Source organism: Aedes albopictus, chromosome 2 (genome assembly GCF_035046485.1).
Source record: "Aedes albopictus strain Foshan chromosome 2, AalbF5, whole genome shotgun sequence".
NCBI lineage: Eukaryota > Metazoa > Arthropoda > Insecta > Diptera > Culicidae > Aedes > Aedes albopictus.
The window spans coordinates 408,761,629-408,782,266 of NC_085137.1; the positions used below are offsets into that span (position 1 = coordinate 408,761,629).

Genomic DNA, 20,638 nt, shown 5'->3' on the forward strand with positions numbered 1-20,638 from the left:
AGCTTCAATCACCTGCAGCTCATTTGAAACGCTGAACCTGAAAATATGGTATATGAAAAAATGTGCGGCTAGACCAGTTCTACAAGATAGTCACGGAAAACCCACTCTATCTTCAAAATTTAGAGTAAATGTCATCGACTACCTTCGAAAAATGACAATTGATATTCACCATGAATACCATTGGCATTTTTCGAAGATAGTCAATGACATTGACCTTAAATATTAAAAGAAGAGCAGTGTTTCCGTGACTTTGTTGTAGAACTGATCTATAGCATATGCCATATTTTCAGGTTCAGCTTGTGGAATGTGCTGTGGGTGATTAAATTTAGATATGTCGAAATGCAATTTTCAGTACTGGCTGACAAAGTCATTTTTATCGCTGCCTCGTGGCACGAAGTCATTGGGGAATGCATTGAGAACCTGCTGGGACTTCGTGATTCCTCATGAGAACGGCACAGCAATCTCGTTTCCTCGCACTCAGCTTCTTCCAGGTGGCGTTTCTTCTCCCTAAAGAGGTGGGTCTGCCAGGTCTCATGCTGCAGCATGACCGCCCGCACTGCGTTGTTCTCCTTCAAAATCTCTCTACACTCCTTTTGTTGAGTCCGTTCCATGTGCTCCGGATGGTGTTCTCTGCTGCTTCGCTGATGGTTGTTTCTTATACTACCCTCCAGCAGTCCTCTAGACTAGAGGGGTCAGATCGAGCTCACCCTAGTCTGGCAACGTTGCCTCGATATTCTGCGCGTATGCAAAAGAGACATGGGGTTGCTTTAGTCGCTCTTAGGTTGTATTGTGGCGGTCTGGTCACCGGTATCGTACATTGTTGATGACGGAATGTTTCGGGCGCACTTTGATCAAACCACGGAAGTTGTCGGAGCGAATGTTAGCTCCACGACAGATACTGACGATAATGTCGGTGAGTGTAGAATTAGCATCTAAGTTAAAATACACAAAAAAAAAACTAAAAAAAAAAAAAGATAATGTCGGAGAAGTGCTGTGGTGGTCTCCACCTCCACAGGATGTAATGATAAGGGATGCTATGTTGGAAAAAGGTGCTCTCACATTTAGTGATATACAATAACGTGAATGCCCTATGATCCTATTAAAAATAAATAAATTGAATGTTATAATAACGCATACATTTTCTTTTTTACGTTTTTACAGATATCACGGTTATAAAGAATACATTAAAGAATACTACTCCAGTTGGCTGTAATATAGTTTATAGAGATCTACACCACCAAGACTAACGATAAGCCTCTAGAATGAGCCTGTCGTCCCGGGCCGACATTGACGAAGGTGGATTCTTTGTCAATTTCAATCAGGACTGCACGTGAGTTTACTTTTAACTGATTTACCATTGCGATTCGCCTGGTTATTTGCAATTGTTCTTTTTCCAGTTCTCTTTCCGTCGGATCCAAAAATGGCTACAGTCTTTTCGCGTTGAATACGGTGGATGACAACCTGGAGCAGATCTACTCTTGCTATGGTGAGGAAATTTGCCTGGTTGAACGTCTCTTTACCAGCTCTCTGGTTGCCGTCGTTTCCCTGTCAGCCCCCCGGAAGCTCAAGGTTTGCCACTTCAAGAAGGGCACGGAAATCTGCAACTACTCCTACTCGAACACCATTCTGGCCGTGAAGCTGAACCGATCTCGATTGGTGGTATGCCTGGACGAGAGCTTGTACATTCACAACATCCGGGACATGAAGGTGGTTCACACCATCCGGGACACCCCACCGAACAAGTCCGGACTGTGCGCCCTGGCCTCCGATTCCGACCACTGCTATCTGGCATATCCGGGAAGTGCCACGGTCGGCGAGGTCCAGATATTCGACGCCGTCAACCTGCATGCCAAAACGATGATCTCCGCTCACGATTCGCCCCTGGCCGCGATCGCGTTCAGCCAGACGGGCATGGAAATTGCCACGGCCAGTGAGAAGGGTACGGTGATCCGGGTGTTCTCGGTGAACGACGGTTCCAAGCTGTTCGAGTTCCGCCGGGGTGTGAAACGATGCGTCTCGATTGCCTCGCTAACGTTTAGCACCTGCTCGAAGTATCTTTGCTGTAGCTCCAACACGGAAACGGTTCACATCTTCAAGCTGGAACGGACGTCCCCGGAGAGCAACGACGACCAGGGCAACCGGGATCACTGGATGGGCTACATTAGCCGGGCGGTTACCAGTTATCTGCCGCTGGCGCTGCCCTCGCAGGTGACGGACGTGTTTACGCAGGGCAGGGCGTTCGCTTCAGCTGTGCTTCCGGTGGCCGGACTTAGACATTCCTGTGTTATCGCTACAATCCAGAAATCGTTAAGGTAGGGGCTACAACTTTTTGGGTGACTTTTAGGACATCTTTCTCCAAACCTAAATGTTTTGGCTAATTGTTCTCTTGCGTTTTCAGACTTTTGGTAGCGTCGCAAGACGGCTACCTGTACGTGTACCAGCTTCCCTTGGAGGGCGGTGAGTGTCAGCTCATCAAGAAGCACGATCTCCGAACCGTCGAACCCGCCAGCACCACCACCCGGCCAGGTAATGAAAGCGTTCCTCTCGAAGTCAACAACTACTGAACAATTCACCACACCATCGAACCCCGCGAGGTCCGCAAATCGCCATCACCACTACCACTACTACCTATCAACAGTCAGTCACCAAACACACATAGCGCGCATCCTGTCCTATCTCTTCCCCTGACAATTGGCACCACTGTTCCTATCTCTTCGCTTCCTTGCTACTGATTTCCGCCTTTTTATTTCTTTCGGTTACTCCTCCTTTCATCATCCGGTTCGTACCGCGCCCCCCCCCCCTTCCATATCGTTGTTTGCCCGTTATCCCGTATCTTTTCTCTTGGTAGAATCTCTGCCTATCGGAGTTCCGAACGCTTCTGCACTGGGAGGCGGCAGCGGCGGCGGTAGCGTCGGCGGTGGCAGCAGTGGTACCAGCTATGCGGCCGCCGTCAAAAGTGGGTCAGTCGCTGGCGGTGGCCAGCCGGCTTCCGTCGGGGGATCAAGCGAGGACGACCAACAGCAATAAGTTAGGACGAAGACGACGACATCGGACGGACGGACGGATGGGCAGCGAATTCAAACACGTGTCTGTAGTAGGTTGTAAGTGTGTGACGGCTTTTCTATGCAGGATTCTATACAACAGATACTGTTATGGTACTGATCTTCGCTTAGCAAAGTAATTCCCCGGATGTAGCCCAGAGTGTAACATATTTTTAAAGTTTATTTTATGTTGTAGCCCCCCTTGGCGAATCTATGCTTTGGGAGCATAATTTTATACCCAACATGAATTTATGAGGAAATAAATAGTAACTTTTCCTGTTCGAACACTTTCGGTCCTTATTTTTGGGAACATTTGGCATCAAGACCTGCCTGTAATTGAATCTTTGAATCTATCTTTTTAAAGACCAATAATTCAAAAAAAGTCGATCAAAATGCTCATAATCTAGATAAACATGGCTTAGTTTAACATACTTAAAATTGAAATACCAAGAATGTATCATATCATTTAACGAATTAAGGTTCACATCTTCTACCATTCAAAACATTTTCTCTTAAAGGCATTCAAAGTGTCATCACAGCAGTGAAACATTAATTAATATTCATGTTTTTGTGAAGGAATAGTAGAAATCATCGAGAGAAGCTTTGCTTCTCCCTTACTGAGACTCAACGTTGATTTTATTTCAATGTCTGCATGTTTTTCTTTTGAGAATGCAACAATAGATTTTGAATCACTTCGGAAAAAGCACTTCTTCGAGATTTTTAGCCTGGGAATCCAGCAGGTATGATTCCACAGATTTTCCTAAGGATATCACCGAGAACTCTTCCAGGGACATCTCCAGGTATTTCTCCAGAATACCTCTATGAATTCCTCCAGGTATTCCTTAAAGAATTCCTTTTGAAGTGTTCCAGAGATTCTTTCAGAGGTTTCTTCAAAGCTGCAATTGTAGATTTTTCCTAGTACTTCTCCAGAGCCTTCTCTAAGTTTTGTTTTGCAGAGATCTCAAAGTCTTCTTTCAGAATATTTTCGTAAAATTTCCGGAAGAATTATAGAACGAATTTTATGAGAAATTCCTAAGGAATCACAGCAAGAATTACTGAAGAAATCTTAGGAGGAATTCATGGTGGAATCCCTGCAAACAGAAAATCCTGGAAGAATTCGTGAAGAAATCTTTAGAGAAATGTCTGGAGAATCCTTATAAGAAATCCTAGAGGAATCCATAGAAGTATTCCTGGAAGTGTGCTTGGAGAAATCTCTGAAGCAATCTCTGAAAGAATCTTCAGAGAAATTCCTCGAGAAGTCTCATATGGAATCCCAAGAGGAACTCCCTGGCGAAATTCCTGCAGTAGTTTCTTGAGAGATCTCAATAGGAATTACTGGAACAAACCCAGCAGGAGTATTGCTTGAGGAATCGCAGCTGGAATTTATCTAGAAATCCCAGCACGAATTTCTGGAGTAAACCTAGCAGGAATTGCAGTAAGATTACATACAGAAATTCCTGAAGGGATTATCCTTGGAGAAGTGTCTGGACCTGGAGGAATCCCTAGAGGAGTCCCCAGAGAAATTTCTGGAAGAATTCCTGAAGGAATCACAAGAGAAATTGTTGAAGGGAGGAATCCCAGCAGGATTTCTTAGTGGAATTTCTGTAGAAATCTCAGGAAGAATTGCTGAAGTAACCGCAAAAATCCCTTCAAAAATTTATGCAGGAATCTCGACATAAATTCCTGGATCAAAGCAGGAATACCAAGAGGATTTCCGGAAAGGATCTCATGAGAAATCCCAGCGGAAATTACATGAAAGATTCCCCATTTGGAATTCCTTAATGAATCCTAGTATGAATCTCTGAAGGAATTTCAAACAGATTTACCTGGACGAAGACCAGGAGGAATCCGTGGAGAAATACCGAGTAGTCCCTAGAAGAATTCTGGAGTGTCTGGAAAAACTTTTGAAAGAATCATAGGATCAATTCCATGAAGAATCCTATGAGGAATCCAAATAGGATTTCTTTGAGGGGTTCCTGCAGGAATTTCAGAAAAAATCACTGGAATAATCCCGGTAGCACTACTTATGGGGTCTCCAGATAGCGAAGTGGTTAGGGCTATGGATCGTTAATTCAGAGACGGCGGGTTCGATTCCCGTTCCGGTCGGGAAAATTTTCTCGACTCCCTGGGCATAGTGTATCATTGTACTTGCCTCACAATATACAAATTCATGCAATGGCAGGCAAAGATAGCCCTTCAATCAATAACTGTGGAAGTGCTCAAAGAACACTAAATTGAAGCCAGGCAGGCCAAGTCCCAGTAGGAACGTCGAGCCATAAATAAGAAGACTACTTATGAAATTTGGAGAAGTTATCCCCATAGTTTGCTATTGGTAGGGTTGTTATGTTAGGATTGCGATGCATTCAATTTCCATGATTGCGATTCTACGGAAAATTGGAATCTACGTTGGAATATCGACACTGCGAATAAAAACCTGGCTATCGGAGAAATTCCTTTAAATATTTGTTTAGGAGTTTGAAAATCTATCTAGAATTCATTCTCTAATTGCTCTTGGGATTTCTCTCCAAAATTCTATCCAAGATTCTTTCTTGAAATCCTTCCTTTTCTAAATTCTTTCGTTTCGTTTCTCACAGAATTCTTCCCGCGATTTCTCGCGGAGTTTTTCCTTGAATTCATTATCGGTTTTTGCTCCTGCAGGTTTGCCAGAGTTTTTTTTTTTTCTGAATTTCTTCACGAGTTTCTTCCAAGATTTCGTCCAAAGATTTTTCAGAATTTCCGCCCGGACTTCGTTCTGAGATTTTTTCGGTGCTCATTTCGGGATTTCTGAGAGTTGTTCCTGGGATTCCTACCGGAGTTCCTCCCAGAATTTCTTTAGAAGTTTTTCATGGGGTCACTAAAGGAGTACCAGCAGAGGTTTCTTCCAAAGTGGTTTTCCCGCTTTCACAGTTTCTCACTGGATTCCTTCGAAAGTTCCTTCCAAAATGTATCCCAAAGTTTCTTCAGGAATTTCTCCCGGGATTTTTGCAAGATTTCTGCTGAAGTTCTCTTTGTGGATTTCAGATTTCCTCCTGAAATTTCTCTAATATTTCGTTCCAGGATTACTCCCTCTGAGAAATGGCGGGAAGAATTCGATGAGAAATAAGGAAGTAGAATCATCTCGGCAGGGCTTCTATTTTGCGCACTTTGCGCTGTAACTTTCAATTTTGAACCAATTGACATGATGTTTTATAAGCGGTTAGATAGGGTGAAAAGGGTTTTATCGGCAGGTTTGTTATTTTCGTCGGCCAAATTTCCTGAAACTTGGTCGTATAATTCAACTTGAATGGGAAAGATATGAGGCTTATTTTGAGTTCAATAGGTTCAAAAAACCATGACGAAAAGAACAAAACGGCCGAAAATACATAAATTCCCGTACGTAAGTATCCAGCTGTTTACAAAACTTCAAGTTGGTTTGATTTGTATTATAGAGGCAAAGTGCCCGAAATACCAACCACTGCTCAAGTGGTTCGGTATTCTATCAGTAAAATCTCCTGCAGAACTCCCAAAAAGGAACTCTAGAAGAAATTCCGAATAAATCTTCGGGGAAAATCCAGGATATATGCTGAAAAACTCTGAGAGACATCCCGGTAGCAACTTCAGAAGGAATCTTCTAAGAGAAGTCTCGGGAGAAACTCTGAGTGAAATCTCGGGTGAAACTTCAAGAGAAATCTAGAAAGAACTACCTGGGAGAAACTCCTGTAGAAATACTAGGAGAAACTATAGAAGATTTCAGGAAGCATTACATAAAAAATCCATGAGGGACTCATACATACATTACGCATAAGACATTAGTGAAAAAAAACCTCTGGAATAAATCCTGCAGAAAATTCTTTAAAAACTCCTGAAAAAAATCTTTTGGGGAGCGATAGTAGAAATTCCAGGAATAACTCCTGTACAAAGCTCTGGAAGAAACCTAGGGAAGAACTCATTTGTTCCGCAGAAATATTCTGAGAGATACTCCTGGAAAAATCCCGCAAGGGACTCTGGCAGCAATACTAGGAAAGCCTTTATTGTGGGAATAGATTCTGTAAGATCCTTGTGAAAATTTCAAGAAAAGTAGAATTCAAATCCCGGAAAGAATGATTTGTATCTTAGGAAAATGCCGGTTTGAATCCGGAGAACCCCCGGCACTAATTCTAAAAATTTCCGGATGAACTGAGAAACAAAATTTATGAACATCAACCCTGTCTTCAGATATTGTCCCAGAGATTGCTCCAACAATTCCTTCAGAGATTCTTCCGATAATTCATTCAGGTGTTTCTCCGGAGATTATTCCCTGGATTTCTCCAGAGATTTCTCAAGTTTTTTTATAGCTATTTGAGGAGTACCCAAGAGTTTTTTTTTCATATTCTTTCATGGATTTCTTAATGATACTTCTAAAACTGCTTACATGGATTCTTTTATGTATTGGATTTCTCAAGGGGTTCTCAAATCGCTTTTTTGAAAAATTCCTCCAGAGATCATGACAGGAATGCCTTTAGTATAAGAATTTACATAGATATTATTCCAGGAATGCTACTATCAACCATGTAAGAAATATCTCCAAAACAGAAAATTTTCAGAATGTCTTTATAAAATCCTACAGGGATTCTTCGACCATTATTTTTTTCCAAGTACCATAACATCAACTAATTTCAATCGCTTTTTGGTTTGCATGGAGTGAATGGAATTGATGTCACGGTATATAAAAAATAATTCCTTAAGGAGAAACTTCAGAGAATACAAACATGGCTGCCACAATGGCTGACTTGGTCCCCTACTCACGCTTTCAAGAGCACTAATCTTGAAAATTCGTAAACAAATGCTCTCGATTTGGAAAAGCTGCCTCTTTTTTGCAAGTGAGCAAAGCCAGGTGGCTTGGTTTGATGCTTTGTTCGTCAGATTAAAGTTTGAATGCAAAATTGCAATGAGATTCGTTGAGGTTTCACCTTAAAGGATTTCTCAATTTGTCCCAGAAATGCCTAAAAATGACTTACAACAATTCTTCTAAGAATACACTCTTGTTTCAATCCAGTGATTCTTCCATAAATTCTTTCCAGGATTCCTTATTGGATTTCTACTGCAATACCTTTTATTTCAATTTAAACAAAAAATTAAAAAAAAAAATTTCGCGGTATCTCGCAGAACTCTTCCTGCAAGTTTATCCACGAAGGTTTTTTCCTGGAGTTCCAGTTTCTTCAACTTCCTTGTTTCCATCCAGAGGTTTTTCACGCATTTGATCCCATACATAGTTGCTTCCGAGATTTTTTTCAGTGTTCTCCGGAATTTCTGAGAATTGTTCCTGGGATTTGTACCAGAGTTTCTCCCAGGATTGCTGCAGAAGTTTTTCACTGGGTCTCTGCAGGAGTACCTCCCAGGATATTTTTCCCCATATACCCTAAGGTTTCTGGCTGGATTCCTCCAGAATATTTTTCCGAAATTGATGCAAAGTTCCTCCAGAAATTTGTCTTAGTGGTTTTTCGGGATAGCTTTCCAAAAGTTTCTGTAGGGATTTTTGCGAGATCCTTGTAGTTCTGCCAAAGATTTCTGCCAGACAATTTTTCGATATTTTTTTTTTGAAGTTTATTCGCGAGATTTTTCCGGTAGCTCCTTTAGAAATTTCCCTAATATTTCATCGCAAGATTACTCCCACAACTATTTTTCGAAATGTCCCAATTTTTATCAGGATTTCCTCCGAAGATCCTCTCGAGATTTCTCAAACAGGTCTTTGCGTAATTTCTCGCAAGATTTCACCTGGATTCCTTGCGACACTTTTCCTGGATTTTCTTACAAGGAGTTTCGTAGGTTATCCCAGGTGACATTCCGAGAAAAATTTATGAGAAAACAATGCAAAATCTTCGTGAGCAACTATTAAAAATCTCAAAAGGAGCAATCAGAATCTCGGAATCATTTCCGGTAGGGATTCCAGGAAGAGCTCAGGGAATAACCCCGAGAAAATCTGTAGAGAAATAATCTGATTCACTGCAAGAAATTCTGCAAACTACTACGAGGAAAACCCTGGGAAATCTATGAAAAAAAAACACGGAAGGAACTCCAGTAATATCCCCTGCAAAAAACCCCAAAATTAAAGTCACTCCGGAAAAAAATCTTAGAAGAAAGTCCAAGATGAGTTCAGAAAAACTCTGAGAGGCATCCCAGGACCAACACTGGAAGGAAGATACTCCGAGTGGAATCTTAGATAAAACTACAGAAATCCATCGAGAACCTTAAAAAATATTCCGGCTGAATGTTCTGTAGAATTCCGAGTAGAAACTCTAGAAGAAATCTCATAGATTTTTTTTTGAAGAAGTTACTGGAAAAAACTTCGGACGAAATCCCGGGAGGAACGTCTGCAGAAAATTCATGAAAGTTTTCTTGGAGGGTAGTCTAGTAGAAATCCCAGGGATAACTCCTGTAGAATTCCCGGGAAGATCTCCTGTGGAACTCCCAAAAAGATCACCGGAAGGAATTGAGAAAAATCTTCAAGAGGAATCCCGAAACAAAGATATATCCTGAGAAGAGAAACTCTTGTTTTAGGATAAATTCCAAAATAAATCCCACGATACAGTCTTTGAGCGAAACGCAGGAGGAACTACGGGGAAAATCCCACGAAAGAACACTACCGGGGGAAAAACTTTTGGAAGAAATTCTGGGAAAAAAGTTCTCGGGTGCGGGCACCGGTTTTGGCCGTCTAAGGGAAATAATTTTTATAAAAATAACCAATAATCCAATGTAAACTACCAATGTGTCAAATGAAAGGTTTCGATCTATACTTTATTAGAAAAATACAGAAATCAAGCTAATACTTGATTTTTGTATTAAAAGTGGCACTCTTCAAAATAGAAGCATTGCCGCAGTTTTGGCCATATTCTCAGCTTTGATTTCAATTTTGGCCAATCACCTGTATTTCTTATGGGAGTGGCCAAATTAGAAGCACCCTGGCCAAAATAGATATATGTGAGCTAATTTTTTAAGGAAGATTATTTTTTTCTTCCAGTTTTTAATCAAAATGTATGGTTTTTTACAGCTGTAATCATCATATTATATTAGAATCTACTAGTAAAAAATAAATTCATTTCGATTTAGATTGTAACAGGCCGAATACCGCACTATGGCCAAAACTCCGGGCTGGCCAAAATTGAAACTTCTACCCTATAGGATCCCCGTGTAGTGTCTTTTTTTCAACTCCAGAAGAAATGGCTTGGAATTCAGGAATCCTGGAAGATTCTCAAGGAAGTATTTCTTGTTTCTCTTGCACGGTTACCCGAGCAAAGTCTGACAGCAAATTGAAAACAAATTTTGATGTTGTGATATTGCAAATTATGATAACTCGGGTTGTTGCCGTTTTGGTCGTTTTAACGGTTAAAACATCAAAAATGAGAGCAGAAAAATATTCCCGTAACAGCAAGTTGATAACAATTCCTGCTATCAGTGATAGAAAATTGATAACTGTTTTTGCTATCAATACAAAGTTGCCTAGAAGTTTTGAAATAACATTTTTTTTTTTTTTTCCTCATCTGTAGAGCCTTTTAACCACTGCGTCCATTATTTAGGAATATTGTGGTATGACCCATATTTAATTTGGTGCTAGTCAAATATCCTGTCACAATTGAGCTGTGATGGACAATGGTTGATGTAACACCTGATCCCAACTAGGCACAACTCGTTTTATGAAGTTTATTACCCTGTTGGGATTACTTCGCCAAATTACCAAGGGCTCTAAAAACCCTTTACCAAAAACCGCCAATCTCTGATTGGATAGTACTCCACAGTTGCAGAGTAAATGTTCAGCAGTTTCGTTTTCCGTTTGACAGAAACGACACTCGGAGGATTGGATTTTTCCAATCTTACTTAGATGATATTTACTCGGGCAGTGACCAGTCATCAGACCAGTAATTACCCTGAGATCTTTTTTGTTTAGGTTTAATAAGGACCTGGCTTTTTCTGCACTGGGTTTTATAAACCTTTTCGCTTGCTTGGATGTATCCGTGGCATTCCAATTAGATTCTACCGTGGACATTTCCCAAGTTTTTAGTTTCATCCGAAGAGCACACTCAGGAACTCCACAGAAAGGTTCAGGGCCTACAAAGCTTGATGCTGCACCCTGTCTGGCTAAATTGTCGGCGTTTTCATTTCCCAGAATTCCACAATGACCGGGCACCCAGTATAAAGTTACCTCGTTCCTACTGGCCAATTGCTTCTGAGAAATAATGCATTCCCACACTAGCTTTGATTGACAAGTAAAAGCCTTTAGCGCATTTAGAGCCGCCTGACTGTCCGAAAATATACAGATCTTAGCAAACCTATAATTTCTTTTCAGACAAATGTTGGCACACTCTAGAATGGCTTGAACTTCTGCTTGAAATACAGTGGGACTGCATCCCATTGGTATACCCTTACTGATACCAGGGCCGAAAACACCGGCTCCTGTATTTTCACCCATCTTGGACCCATCAGTATAAAATACAATAGAACCTGGACGTAAACTTGGCCCACCAGCATCCCAAACATAGCGACATGGTTTCACCACTTTGAAGGGAACATCATAGTTGGTCTTTGTTATCATCCAATCTTCTACTGTTTTTATGTCCATGTTTAATTTGAAGTCTTTGATGATCCTCAAATGTCCCACAAGATCCCCATCTAGTACATTATTGTAACGGATAAACTGCAGGGCACTTTTTGCCGCTTGTAGTTTAACAAATTGATGCAAAGGCAGTATATTGAGAAGGGCATCCAAAGCAACTGATGGAGTGTTTTTCATTGCTCCTGTAATCGATATACAAGCAAGTCTTTGTAGCTTACCTAGCTTCCCTTGAGAGGTTACCTCGTTTGTTTTGGGCCACCAAACAAGTGAAGCATAAGTAATCTTAGGCCGGACTATCGCAACATAAATCCAGTGAATGATGTTTGGTCTAAGACCCCAGGTTTTTCCTAGGGCTTTGCTGCAGACCCAAAGGGCATTCGTACCCTTAGTTAAAACATTGTTTAAATATGAATTCCAATTCAGTCTTTTGTCCAAAGTTACCCCAAGATGTTTAACTTCATCCGAGAACTGAATTTGAACTCCATTTAAAGAAGGCTCAATAAGATTTAGTTTCAACCTTCGAGTAAAAGGTACTATTACAGTTTTTGAAGGGTTTACGTTCAATCCCTCCTCTCGGCACCATTTGAGGGTAACATTCAACGCAGATTGTAGCCGGCTGGATATCGTGTCGTCATATTTTCCACGTACCAGAATAGCTACATCATCTGCGTATCCAATAACCTCAAAACCTTGATTAATAAGCTTTTTAAGGAGTTCGTCCACTACCAAAGACCACAATAAGGGCGATAGTACTCCTCCTTGAGGACAGCCCTTCACAGATCTGACTGATAGTTGCGCACCTCCAAGAACGGAAGAGATTTCTCGATCTTTAAGCATCGATATTATCCATTCGATAATGCATTTATCCAAGCCCCTTGCTTCCATTGCTGAACGCATTGAGCTGTAGGATGCGTTATCGAATGCTCCTTCAATATCGAGAAAAGCAACCACGGCTATTTCCTTGGCTTGAAGCGATTTCTCAACTTTGCTGACTAGCGACTGTAGCGCTGTTATTGTGGATTTACCTGTTTGATAAGCAAATTGATACTTGCTAAGAGGCATTTCTACTAAGCTGGTAGACTTGATAAAGTCATCCACTATTTTCTCCATGACCTTTAACAGAACACAGGAAAGGCTAATAGGTCTGAAGGCTTTAGGTGTTGTTTTATCCCTTTTGCCAGCTTTTGGGATAAAAACAACACGAACCTTACGCCATGCCTTAGGTATGTAAGCTAAAGTGATACTGGCTCTAAATATTTCGGTTAGGAGCGGACCAATCGCTCCTTTCCCTTGTTGAAGTAAAGCTGGAAAGATTCCATCTATCCCAGCAGATTTGAAAGGTTGAAAAGAACTCAGTGCCCATTCGACCCTCGATGGCGTGAAGATTTCACAGGCTTTCTGATAGGCATTTGTCGACCATACATGGTTTACCTTGTCTAAGTCCTGATCTTCAGCCGGGTAAGGAATCGACCCCGGAAAATGAGTCTTTATCATCTCTTTCAAAGCTTCAGAAGAATCGATAGTAAAACTGCCATCTTCCTTTTTGAGGCTTCCAAGACCATTAGAATGGTCTTTTGAAAGGACTTTGTGGAGCCTTGCAGCTGCAGGAGCGTTATTGATGTCTTCACACACCCGTCTCCAATCCTTTCGTTTGGCTAGCCTCAGTTCTCTGTTATATTCTGTTAGGGCTTTTTTGTATTGAACCCAATCAGAAGTAGCCTTTGCTCTATTGAACAATCTTCTAGATTCTTTCCTCAGTTTTGCTAGCTTTGTGCAGCTAGCATGATATGATGAGATCATTTTATCAATAACCTCATCAGAGGCACTTTCCAATTGTGAAACAGATATGATCTGCTCCCATTTATATGCATTTTCATGCGTTAAGTAAAAGCGATAGAGGTCCCAGTTTGTTTTTCTTGGGTTTCTAAAACTTTCAATTAAATTTAATCCGGCTTTATAATCAAACCTGATATGTTTGTGATCTGACAATGATTCCTCATCAGAAACATGCCAGTTCACAATTTTTTCCGACAGCAGGTCACTGCAGATCGTAAGATCTAGAACCTCCTGTCGAATTGTGTTAATAAAAGTGGGAGAATCTCCCTTATTGCAAATGTCTATGCTATTAGACGAAATGTAGTTCAAAAGATCCTCACCCCTCTTATTAATATCGGTACTGCCCCAAATGGTATGATGGGCATTCGCATCGCATCCAATCAAAAATTGAGCGTTTATTCTCTTACAATAATTAATGAAACTTACAACACTAGATGGAGGCACATCATCAACGTCTCCTGGGAAATATGCTGAAGCAATGCATACCTCAGTTTTTCCCCGGATTGTCGGGACCTCCAACTTGATAGCAACAATATCTCTTGAAATGAACTCAGTAATTGGGACAAATTTCGTTCTCCTATTTACTAAGATTGCAGTTCTAGGTTTACACTGATTTTCATGATACACGAGTTTACAGTTCGGTAAAGAGCATCCCATTACCCTACCGTTATTTACCCAGGGCTCCTGAATTAGTCCCACGTCTAGATCTTCTTTAGTAAATCTTCTACTGAGCACAGAAGAAGCACCCTTGGCGTGATGAAGGTTTATTTGAATGATTTTAAACGCACTCATTGATACAGTTTTATGTGGAATTCATTTATTGAACTTACTTACACATTCCCGGGGCACTTTATTCCCTACGCTGGAGACGATTTTGAATGGACGATATTGGATTGGATCCACAAGGCTTTCTAGCTTTTGATTTTTTTAGACCATGGGTATTATACTGCCCCTGGCTGCCTGAATCATCAGCACCTGATTTATGATTACCATGGGCATTGTGTTGCCCCTGGTCGTCTAAATCATTATTAGCTCCAGTGAGTCCTTCCTCTTTTTCAGAACTTAGCGTGATATTTTTCGAGTTGGCAAATGACCGGTTCCCAACTGCACTTGTCCCTGGAACGATTGGGTCTTCATGAACTACTTCACAATCCATAGCCATTTCGTCAGGGACAGCATTCGGTATAGTGGGAACTTCCTCCTTTTTAGCAGATTGAACAGGGCGTTGCTTTGTTATTTGAATCTGCCCATATCTGAAATTAAGAACAAATTTACGATCCTTAAACTTCCGCAGAGAGCAATCGTCAACTGTGAAGGTGAGCTCAACGTGCTCTCCCTTTACGCGACGGTAGAGAATGCGCCATGTATCGGCAAATAAATCGTCATTTTGACTCTCTAAAAGAGACATAATCATGTCGTTTCCGTACTTGGCACTCCATGGGAAGAAAGCGATCAGCACTTCAGGGCGTGGGATTTTATCCTCATCCACTACGACCAAATCAGCACCTTCCCAAAGCACCAACGACGTGAACTTGTTCTTAACCCAATCAGCAGTTTCTTTACCCTGGCATGTGAGCACTAGATACCCTGGCCTAAGTCTACAACAAACAAACTTGGGCTTGAAATGTTCCCGGCGTTGCTGAACAACTTTCAATAAGAGGGCTTCTTGAACCACTTCCTGTTGATTAGTTGTCAGCTCAATCACGGGATAATTCCTGGGCATGATTCCTAGCCTTACCCGGTTAGCAATATCGGAGAATGTAGGAGCAGGGAGGGCTTCTCGTCCCGACCCATGCACAAACTTAGGATAGCGTGACTGTTCAGGGCCATTGGGGACCCTGTTTTTCGTCTCCACATTCCTAGGCACTTTTGATTCATTCGAATCGATGACTACATCCATATTTACCTGGCGAGATGAGCTTGCGGATCCGATTTCGCTTCCAGAACCTCGATTGTCGCATATCTTTTTTGGGACTGGCTTACCTTCGCTGCTGTTCGTACGATCGAGATCAGATTGCCTCGATCTTTCGGGGGTGCTGGCTTGAGGCAATAATGCCTGCTCACGGGCTGCGGCGTAATCCAGTCCGTCCTTCATCAACCTTTGCAACCGACGACGCGCTGCCCCGCACATAGTACGACGTTTCACTTTATCAGCTTTATCACCATCCCCAGACTTACTTGCTTTCCCACTGCTAGTAGCAGTACCATCACTTTTCTCCACCATAAGCGGTGGCGGCCGGAGTGGCCTGATGGTGACATTAACACCATCATCTTCATCATCAGAGTCATTGGTGTCTTCTTTCGGGGAGTTCAAAATAGATGGGGTTGGAGTGCGCACATTTATTAATGAATCGCTTTGCAGCTCATCATCGAAGGCATTCTCTTCACTAGATGCCATGTCACTAGTAATGTTCTTCACTAAACTAGCACTTAACAAAATAGCTTGTAGCTCGAACAAATTTGTTCGCCAATCCAATTCACTTTTCTAGTCTACTTCCACTCTTCTTCCAACAGTCTGTGTGAGCACTAGAATTGCCTTTCGAGGAATACAATTGGCACAGCAAATACGTATTCACACTGCCATGCCTCGGGAAATCACTGAGGCTTCATGTATTAAACAATGGAGAAGGCAATCACATGAGGTTTATACCCGTTTATTTTTTTACGAGTTATTTCGGTTGATATATCACAAATTCGCTTCAAATTGGACTGAATTTCCGTAGAAATCAGCACGAATTTCACTTTGCACTAACTATAGCAGTTAATTAGCACAGATGACACTATGAAAATTGATGATTAACCGAGAGCGAAATAATCATCGATCCAACCGAGAATAGACACTCACACAAGCCAAATAACATAAAAACTTAATATTTATAATAGTTTGAAGTGACAGCTAAACAAAATCAAAATTTGAAATCAAATTTAGTCAAGACAAACTGACATCAAAATGTGATATCAATTTGCTGCTGAATACAAATCGAGTTTTCGATTTGCTATCATTTTGTTGTTAGACTTTGCTCGGATATCCAGATTCCAGTTAAGTCAACTTGTGACACCCTGATTCAGGCAGGGATGTTTGCAGTTTTCCTTCTAGTGCTTTTTTAGGGATTTCTCCAGAGATTCCTCCAGAGAATCCGGAAAAAGTCACTATAGATGTTTCGCCGGTGATTCCTTCAGGATTGGTTCCAGCAATTATGTCAATATTTTTCCATAACTGCATCCAAGAGTTGCTGTAGGGGCTCATCCAGTTTTATTTAATGTTTTTTGTTATTTTAAAGCGATTCTTTCATAAATGCCTCTAAGATTTTCTCTAGGAATAATTTCAGAAAGAGCTTCTCCAATGATAGCTTCAACTATGCTTCTAGATACTTCTCCGAGGATTTTTTCAAAGAATGTCAGCAGGTACAGTTAATTTCAGTAGCATAGGGGCTGTTCATAAACCACGTAGACCAAAATTTGGTCATCTCAGACCCCCCACCCCCTCCCCCCTCGTAGACTTTTGTCCATACAAAAATTAAGAAATTTGTATGAAGCGTAGACTTTGGCCAGACCCCCCCCCTCCACCCAAAAAGTCTACGTGGTTTATGAACGACCCATAGCACCAGACCTCATGTACAGGTTCCTCTAACAAAAGCAAAGTAGAATTTAAATAGAACCTTTTCCCATTTTAAGTTTGAAGTTCATAAGAAAATCAATAGCTCTAACGGGTGTCGAACACACGGCACCCTATTTGCCAGACGGTCGTTTTTGAGAATCGAACCCACGAAGCCCAATTCGCTAGATGGGCTCATCTATTCCTCCAGTCTACGGAACCTAATATTTAGAAACATCCATTGAATCACTTTGACATTCATGTACACAACAGAGATGTGCATAAGCTAATTCTAATTCCATACGAAAGAGATTAGGTTAGGATCATGAAGAGAGGCAAACCATGCACGATAGTGGACTTGGAGTTCAGTTCTATGCCATCAGACGAAGTCAAGGGGCTCCGAAGCTTGGAGGAATAGATGCACCCTTCTAGCGAAATGGAAGTCGTCGGTTCGATTCTCACCGGGGTCCTGGATTTCTTTTTGCAATGTAAGCATCAATTTATTCATTAAACGCGCGTTTCTGTTGTGTACATTACCCCAAAAAGGGATACCTTCATGGCCTCAGTTTCGTCACCTCGCTGAGTGTGTTCCATCAAAGACGAGCTCTGAAAGACGCCTGGGGTCCAATGGACCCCAGGTATCCCTTTTAGGGTTAATGTCAGTATTGTAATTTTCAGTTGACAACAACAACAAATATGGAATTCTCATAGAAAAATCTGTTCAGCTTGCCGGGAGTCGTTAGTTCGATTCCCATCGGAGCACGTAGATTCCATTTCGTAATTAAAATTTTATCACAGATAAACAGGCGTCTCACTCTACTCCCTTCTCATTGTTTCACTTTTAACGGTTAACTCAAACAATATGTAGTTCACAAATCGCACGATTACTGCGCTCACTTCGTTTTTGCTCGTGTTTGACGTTTACTCACTACCGTCACCTTAACGGTTTGGGAAACACATGGTATTTTGCGTTGGGCGATAATGTTCGCGTGACGAACATTTTAATTGAAATTTGTTCCAAGTAATCCCAGTAACACACGATCGCATATGATCTTGAATAGGATGCAAAAGTGAAGGCGATATACGCACCTTTTACACGCGGTTAAGTGGAAGCATTTACGCATATGGCCTCCGCTTTAGCATCCTATTCAACATCATATAAGACTTTGTGTATGCTGGGATACGTCTGTTTGTCTGCGGTTTTAATTTGAACACCAAACACGTGTTCTGTTCTGTACGTTCTGGTGTCAAAATGAGATATTAGATATCCCAACTAACACTTATTGTGAATGCAAACGTCAACAAAGCGTCCTCAATACGGCTTGATGCTGAGTTACTGTGTTGTACATATGGACGGAAGCTTTTGTGCAAGCCCTATTATACCAATGAATCTGGCGAACTTAATCCACAAGTATATGCTGTGCGAGCAGCTTCTATTCCACCAAATCATAGCTCTTTTCTCGGCTCCTATGTAACCACATACTGAATAACATCTTGAGAAGGCGCTTTTTTTAGCATTTTCACAGTTGTTAAATAATAGTTATACGGCATTCCCAAATTAATCGATTAAATATAATTAGGTTATGCATACCGTCACGCAAGATATGTGGAACTGATACTATCGTTTTTAAAATTGCATAATCAAAGTACTTGCCGCTACTTGGAATCGAACTCCTGATCTCCGTATCCACTGGTCCCGATGATGTCCTCGCTGCCACACTGTTATATGTATATAAATAGCATAGGAAATAGCCCGTTTTGTTTTACTCTAGACAAGGCTTTATAATAGTGCCACAAGAAACCTTAACCAACTTCATCTTGCTGCAAAAGCTTGTAAAACGTCAAACGCAATAATGTTTACATTGAACAAGCTGTGTGGTTGCCCCAGACAACCAGTAATCGTATAAGATGTTGCATAGGATGCTTAAGTGGAGGCCATATGCGTGCATGCCTCCATTTAGGCGCATGTAAAATGTACGCATATCGCCTCCACTTTAACATCTTATTCAACTTCTTATACGATCACTGTTTGACTGGGGCGCCAACAGCTTCTGCGTCACAGCTTCTAGCTGAAAGAATGTTCTTTAAGCGATTTGCTCAAGTTTTCACATCCTTCGGGAAAACTCCCGGAATTGGAATTGAGTGCAGTAAAGGTAGCCCCAGTGACAAGTGATTGATTTCTGAAAACCGAGTTTGGTAGCTGTATGGTGTTTGTTTGGAGCCGTGAATTAGCTTATGGTTTATATTTGACAAGCTTCTCGTTTATTCAAACGACTAACGCTTATAGCGCTGCAAATGTCAGTTGGAATATCAGGTTTAAGGGATGCTCAAAATATTTCGGCTGGTCATATAATATCTTGAGTTAAACAATAAAGTTATCTAATAAATTGTCTAAACACAATATGTACATTAGTTCCCCAACTTCTTAGGTTTTCTTCCATGGTTATCTTAATTCTTTGCATTTTGATCGACAACAAAAAAACATTTCTACAATTTGATTGGTTGAACTGAAACTATTGAAATTTATTCTTATCGACATTCAAAAGTTGTAGGCGAAATCAGTATCTGCGAGTGTTGGACAAAAGCAACAAATAGAAAAAGGTGATGATCGTCATTGAAAATTTCAAATTCTTACTTTGTGATACTGTGTAGAGGCCCTTCATCATCGGCACATGCATCTAGGCGACGAATGAAAATTATTCAAAACTTTATGATAAACGGGCAAAACATGTAAGTAACTTGTCGAGAATACATTCGTGCATTCGTGTCACAGCTGAAAGTTGAAGTTCAATAAAAACAGAATAACTAGAGTATCTAGAGTGACGCTTAGGCACACCAATATTGGAGTTGTTTTATCTAAAATATTTAGACCCAAGACTCGTGTGCAGATCGTTTATATTCTCTACACTTTCTTAAAAAATAAAAAAAAGAAGAACGGTCGAAATGATGAAGCAACGACTGAGATTCGTTCAGTCCCTTCCCTTATATATACATATTGCCTAGAATTATTGATTGTGCTTAGGGTTTTATTTAATTTTGTGTAAGAACTGCTTATCTGTAGTAGGGACCCTCCGGCATAGGGCGAGAGAACGTGTGGGCGGTGAAAGCCCCTCGATGATGATAGGAGAGGTGGGTGGTAGATAGAAGAGAGATCAGAAGACGACATATTTGTGCCAGAGAGTGTGACGGCTTGTTCAGCCCCGGACGAAGCGTGAGCCCAAGTAAAGTGAGAAGATTGAAACGGAAATAATGAGAGTGCAAGGGAAAACATGTTTTAAGTAGTAGCGAAAGTAAGTTGTACTTCATATATGATTATTTAAATGATTAAAAATGTATAAAAATCAGTTAAGTGTTCTAGCTAATTGACATCCGAATAATACCCGAGTCTATCAACATGTTTAGATAATCTTGTTTGCTTAAGGCGAAACTGGAAGCATTTCCTCATTATTTTGGTTTTTGATTTTTCATAAAATAACGAAGCAATATTTTCAAAATCGGTTTTCGTGCACATGTAGAGTATGGAACAAGGTATCTCCTGAATTTTTCCCAGGTCGAAAAAGTTTTTCGTTTTTGCAGAAACCATTTTTTGTGATATTTTGT

General features: G+C 41.0%; 1 protein-coding gene across 1 annotated transcript in view; it reads left to right on the forward strand.

Moving 5' to 3' along the window:
- The window catches only part of LOC109621926 (WD repeat domain phosphoinositide-interacting protein 2), a 31,349-nt gene extending 11,887 nt beyond the window's left edge, over positions 1 to 19,462 (forward strand). Inside the window, exons 2-5 of the mRNA XM_020076119.3 lie at positions 1,162 to 1,330; positions 1,398 to 2,312; positions 2,399 to 2,526; positions 2,849 to 19,462. Of these exons, the coding sequence (XP_019931678.2) occupies positions 1,263 to 1,330; positions 1,398 to 2,312; positions 2,399 to 2,526; positions 2,849 to 3,027 (1,290 nt within the window). The 5' untranslated portion in view covers positions 1,162 to 1,262 and the 3' untranslated portion in view covers positions 3,028 to 19,462. The remainder of the gene's footprint in view (positions 1 to 1,161; positions 1,331 to 1,397; positions 2,313 to 2,398; positions 2,527 to 2,848) is intronic.
- The last annotated feature ends 1,176 nt before the right edge of the window (positions 19,463 to 20,638 follow it).